The sequence below is a fragment of the Haplochromis burtoni genome, unplaced genomic scaffold (genome assembly GCF_018398535.1).
Source record: "Haplochromis burtoni strain Fernald_Lab_line unplaced genomic scaffold, NCSU_Asbu1 Contig_55, whole genome shotgun sequence".
In the NCBI taxonomy this organism is placed as follows: Eukaryota; Metazoa; Chordata; class Actinopteri; order Cichliformes; family Cichlidae; genus Haplochromis; species Haplochromis burtoni.
This window is the reverse complement of record NW_024582416.1, coordinates 314066-320065: the sequence shown is the minus strand read 5'-3', so window position 1 is coordinate 320065 and position 6000 is coordinate 314066. Positions and strand designations below refer to the sequence as shown.

Sequence of the window (6000 nt, the reverse complement as noted above, 5' to 3'; positions counted from 1 at the left end):
CCACCTCTCTTTCATCCGCAGCTCCCTCTGTTGATCAAATGCATCTGATCTCATCAAAGCAGACCCTCTGCTCATTCAAGTCCCAGCAGACACCCTGGCTTCTTTACTAAGCACTATTTTACATTCATGTTTGACTACCATTGATGGGGTAGCATATCTTGTAGACTTTGGTTTCGTGTGGTCTTACATTGCAACCGGGGTTGCCCCCCCTCCTTTTTTTTGTTTTATTTCATTCAAATTTCAGACAAGTTTTTTTCTGACAAAGTAAATCCATTAAAGGAAATTAAACAATGTAGACTTGTATTCAAATAAGACCCTGATGAGGAAGAGCTTTAATCTACACTTATATTCCATTCCATCCATATAGTTACTTAATCCTGTTTAATGCGGTTTCTATCTGCTGTCGCATCAGTTAGTCCTATAGATTAATAGTTATTACAGATTTCCTGGGTTTCCTGTTATTACAGGATTACCGTGTGTCTTTGTTGGAGAGGTAGTAGATCATTTAGGGTTGAAAACAAGACTGTGATGGGAACCGTGGTGGAGGTGTTGGGGCGTTAAAGCTGTTATAAAGTGAGCTTAACGTTCTTATTCGGATGGCAACATTATTGCGCACCGCTTGCGGTTGCGTGTCCGACTGCTGTCAGAGCTGCAGAGAACTGGCTTGAGCCGAGGGACAGGGAGGGAGGGTGGGGAGAGGGAAAATCTGATCTGGATAATGGCGCAGAAACTCGCAAAGCCTAACTTCATGTTTCGTTAGCGCGCTCGTCTGGAGGGTCGCCGTGGAGTGGAGCAGCACGCGAGGACGTGGTTTGTAAATTCATCCAAAAACGAAACAAACTTTGAAGTTAAAGGTCGGCTTTTCCGTCTTGGTTTCCTGATGTGCTGATAAATTAAAGCTGGGCGTTGTGATGACTCCGGGGGCATGTTGTGTATTGCGAGCACCGTTTTGGCACCGCGCGGGTCGTTTTTTATCCTGAAATCGATTCGCAAATTATTGTAAACGTGGAAAGACCGTTACGCGGCGTGCCTAATGGCTCGCTACTCCAGTCCGGATTTTCCATGTGAGGCACGCCGGAGCCCTGGAGGTGGATAAGCTGGTAGAGCCCGCTCTCTCTCGTGCCATGCTGGGCCACAAGGGCTCCAGGAGACGCTGCTACACATTACTGAGAACCGGGATGGAGGAGAGGCGGAGGGGGGAAGGCAAAAAGTTTCTTTAAACCTGCCAGAGAAACTTTGAAGATGAAGCCTCGCTGACGCCACCGCAGCAGCAGCGCGACAGCCAGGCGAAGCTTTTTCCGCGGGTTTTATTTTTGACCCCTGAGCTCGTGTTTTCTCCCCTCTGTGTTATTTTGTGCGCGCGCGGCTGGTCGGGGCTCGCTGTCACTGCGCGCTGAGATGTTGGAGTGACCATGGCTGCGCAAGTGGCATCGGCTCCGACCAGAACCAACAGCAAAAATAAGAAACTAGCCGGCGGTCTGGGTCCCGAGCTCAATTCGGGGAAATCCGGAGGAGGAGGTACAGGACAGCGAACGGGACCGATGCTGGCTGCTGGAGATGGGACTCTGAATAATGTAGATCATCACCGCCGGAACGAGCTCAGCATGGTCCATTCAACTTCCACGAGTCACGGAGCTCCGGACGGACACGACAAGGCTGGGAATAACCTCGCGTCCGCCACGGCGTCGACTAATTCGAGCCCTTCCTCGATGGAGTCGAGTTTGATCGCGAACCACAAGCTGAAATGTGCGGGGAGCGGAGATCCCCCTCAGTCTCAGCCACCGCAGCAGCCGCCGCCGCAATTCGGCCAGTTTGCGCCACATCAGCAGCGGCAGATCCAAAGTAACAACAGCGCCAATAACAACGGCCAGGTTCCCCGCGGGGACAGGAGCGCGGATCACCAACACCACAGCGGCAAAGAAAACCTGTTGGGGGGCCAGGAGGAGCCACAGCAGCAGCACATGACAGGGAAAGGTGAAGGGGAGCTCACCTGTAAGCCCTCCGAGAGGATGATGGCCGCCAGGTACGAGCACTCGAACTTGGGGCCACCGAGTAACAACTCCGAGTTCAATAACAACTATTACACTCCGAGGCCCTGCTACGAGCAACATGGCGGGCAGCAGCAACAAAGCAGCGGGATGGGGATAACGCACTCCTCGGCACATAACAGCATGGAGAACTCCCACGAAGCAGGGTACCACAACAGCCAGTACGGCCAGTATCCCGCCTACCGAGCGGGCTACGGCGGCGGGGGCTACGGGATGATGGGCCCCTCTGGATGTCGGCAACCTGGGAACATGATGATGGGCAGCAACTCCTCTGCGAGCCACGGCAAGTCTCCTCTGGGAGCTGCTTCGGCTGGCTTCCAGAGGTTCCCGGGACAAACCCAGCCGCAGCCACAGCAGCAGCAGCATCCCTCGGGGGCGACCCCGACCCTCAACCAACTGCTGACGTCCCCCAGCCCGATGATGCGGGGCTACGGGGGTGCCTATCAGGACTACAGCGGCCCTGCGGCTCAGCAGCAAGCCGGCATGGGCCCAGGAAAAGACGTGGGGTCCCAGTATGGAGCCACTTCGGCCCACTGGGGAGGGCAGCAGAGGAGCCATCCACACGCAATGAACCCTGGCAACGCAACGCAGGGCCTCGGCAGGACGCAGGTGAGTTTAGGAAACTTGTGTGAGGCCCCCCGGTGTCCTCATGATGCTTTGTGTGTGTGTGAGTGAGTGACCTTTAAAATCGTGTTACATTGTTACATACACACACATACGCACAGACCTCGGACTGAGGCTTTAATATGAACAGTGGGAAGAAATCTGCGCGCATGTATTTCTTTCATGTATTCTTTTTTTTTTTTTGAAGACGCATTGGAGTTGCTTTTTTAAAAATTCACATGGGCTCATTAATAGCCCGCGTTCTGTCACCACAGCTTACATGTCCACACTGCAGTTGTGTACTCCTCAGTTTTGCAGTTTCATGCGCCAAACTAAAACCCGGCCGCGCTGGAAGGTTCACCTCTGTGCCGACGTGGTGCCAAAGGCCCTGTTTTGAGGTGGTGCTGTGTTCGAAGCACCCGTGAAAAATTCACGTAGAAGATAACATGCTAACAAACTACAGCATTCGTCTGTTAGCTCAGTTGAAATGGCATCGGCCGTTGCGCCCATGGAAAAGGCGCCTGTCCTCCTCTGCGCGCTCTGCGTGGAGCTGGAGCGCTCCTGCGCGTCTTGTTTATTCCCTGTTCGGAATTTGAATAGTGGAGGTAAAGTAGCTAAAAGCTTTGTGTACTCCAGGCGTACAGTTGACACCCAGTCAGCCATCTGATTGGCTCCCTGTGGCCCCGCTGGGCAGAAGGCATTCAGGAAAAATCCGGAGGATTTCTTGCAGGGGTGTTTTTCCTGGAGTGGTGATGCGTTCGCGTCTTTTGGGAACATTGTGGCGTTGGAGGCCTTCCAGTGTAATATTTGAAGTTTTTTGAAGGTTAGCTTGCTCTTGATCATTTCCATTATTTTTCTCCTCGCTGAGCAGACATGCAAAAGGCTGCAGTGTCTGCCACAACAGAAGAAAACACACGCTGAATTCAGTGTGAAACATTTTAAAAAATGAATTATTGGGCTAAATTTTTTCTGATTAAACAGAATTGTCAAAAATTGTACAACACTTTTATTTATTTTATTTAATTGCCATGTAATATATAATGCAGTATAATAATAGATATATTTAGAAATAAAAGGCTTTGCAGAAGCCCTCCTTCAGCTTTTACCCTGTAGCCCCTGAAGCTGTTGGATGCTCTTGCAGCTGAGGCTGAATGCTTTCCTCCTGGGGACATGAGCAGTGACAGTGTTGGAGACGGAGCAAGTGCCCCCCGCCCCCCAACATTTCTGCTGCCTGCAGACCTGCAGCCAGGCGAGGGAGTAGCTGCCAGTCGAGAACCCCGAACCTAAACATCATAGAGTTTCTCCAGAAGAGCCGTTATCGTGAGGTTGTTTTCGACGCACTAAATTATGCGCACTGCTGGATGGCACATCTGGACGACTGGAGGGCAAGGTGGCTGAGCACAGCTTATAGTGTCTGCCTCTCACAAAACAAAAGCAGTTCATTAGCCTACATTGTTTCAATCAAAGGCAATTTGTGTTAGATGCTGAGGAAATGAAGTGAATGTTTTAGCGTGGGAGGGATTGCTGTTGTGTTGATCGTAGCAAATTATGCACTGATAAGATGGTCACCAGAAAACTAGAGCAATTTAACTCTGTAACACAATAGCTAATTATTAGTGGCTGTTTGCATGACTTCTATTTATTAAATCGCAGACAGACAGACAGATCAGTCAGGCGCATGAGCTTCATTCCTTCTGCATTTTTGTTCATTCTGACACACCACGCATCGAAACTCCTCTCACATTTACCAGTTTTATGTCGCAGTTTTCCACTCTGGGAGTAAGTGAGTGTGCTACTCTGTTTTTTCTTGACTCTACCAACATTTCAGCAGCGGTATATTCACGCTACAAAAGGCCTATGTTTAATTCATATTTGGAGTGGCAGCGGTGCTCTCCTGCGCGCTGACAGGCTGTGTGAAAAACGCAGAGCGGTGTAGTGCATAATACTGCCTCCAAATTGGCCCCGTGATATGACTGCGCCTCACTTCAGAGCGCGTTTGGTCGAAGCACGCCTCTGTCACCTGTTGGCACAGCTTCCCCTCTTTCAAATTCAATTTCCCTCCCCACTGCCTCTCTTCAGGAGCAAGCTGTGAACGAAACGAGTGCACCTCATTTACACTGCTGGCCCCCCCCCACAACAACATCCCACTACAGTGGCCATTCACCAAACTGAAGGCTGTGTGTGTGTGTGTACAGGTGCGTGTCGACACTCCTGAAAATGACATTGAACCTTCTTTTCTAATTCCCGTGTTGCGTTTGATTGGAGGGCAGCTGAGCATTGTTGTGGCTGTAGTTTGAGATTTTCTGCTGGGATGCCTCCTCCTGTGTTTCTCTGCTGCCTGTGGTTCCTCCTCACACACACCGTGCAACTATTGCACCGCTACAACACCACATGCAATTTTAACGACTTCTTTAAGTTTACGTCGCAAATAAAATTCTTTCTATCTCGTCCTATATGTGACGAGCATCCGTCTGTTGTCTCCTAATCAGAACACACACAACACACACAGAAGGAAAAAAGCAATTAGCAGATAATAATGAGGGCCTAGTAAGAGGGAGATGGTGTTGCTGAGATAATTACAGCAGCGACTCTTTTAAAATCTGACCTAATAAAACAAAAATTAATGGATATTTACAGTTTCCACTAATTTGTCACTATTATGCTCAGTGTTTTCCTTTGTGTGTGTTTTTCTTCTTCTTCTTCGAATTGAAATCAAAGCTCGGTAGCTCTGCGTTATCAAAGGCTCGACCGAATCCCATCCTTGGGTAATGTGCTTACCTTGAAATGATCCCTGCTCGCAGTGCTCTCCAGTGCATACTGTTTACATTTCTCTCTTATGAATTATTAGTGTGATACGAACAAAGACTTTATAATGGGAGCAATGCATCAATGTCACTTTGTATTATGCGGCTATCTCGGGGAGCCTTGTGCATAGTGATGGGCCTGAGTATGGCTGCTGGAATTTAATTTATGGTACATGTTCTGCATCAGATGGACAGCCCACGGGGTCTGGTCAGGAAATGGACATGCAGGTGTGTGTGTGTGTGGGGGGGCTTTGTGCTTTTAGATGTTTCTGTGTGTGTGGGTGTCCTTGAGTGTTTGTGTTTCTTTCCTCTGTTTGTATGTGCTGGCCGTGGCAGGCTGAAGTCCTTTCGTCAGCAGTAAGCAGTCCAACCTCAGCCCCCCCCGCCTGCCGTTTGTTTATGTTGTTTTGTTTACATCTGTCTCGGCCAGCCAGCGCGATGCTGATTAGCAACACTAGAGTGAAATTTTAATTTGCTCTGTTGCGTCCGATAAGGGCCTGCGCAGCATTTTTCATCTTCCTTGGATGAAACGTGGAGCCGGCGTA

The 6000-nt window shown here is 49.7% G+C and overlaps 1 protein-coding gene across 5 annotated transcripts in view; it reads left to right on the top strand.

Annotated features, from left to right (window-relative positions):
• Positions 1-726: 726 nt before the first annotated feature.
• The window catches only part of LOC102292653 (AT-rich interactive domain-containing protein 1B), a 158524-nt gene continuing 153250 nt past the window's right edge, over positions 727-6000 (top strand). For all 5 annotated transcript variants that reach the window (XM_014333603.2, XM_005922389.3, XM_042220764.1 and 2 more), the window contains exon 1: positions 727-2657. In XM_014333603.2, coding sequence (XP_014189089.1) covers positions 1413-2657 — 1245 coding nt within the window. In that variant the 5' untranslated portion in view covers positions 727-1412. The remainder of the gene's footprint in view (positions 2658-6000) is intronic.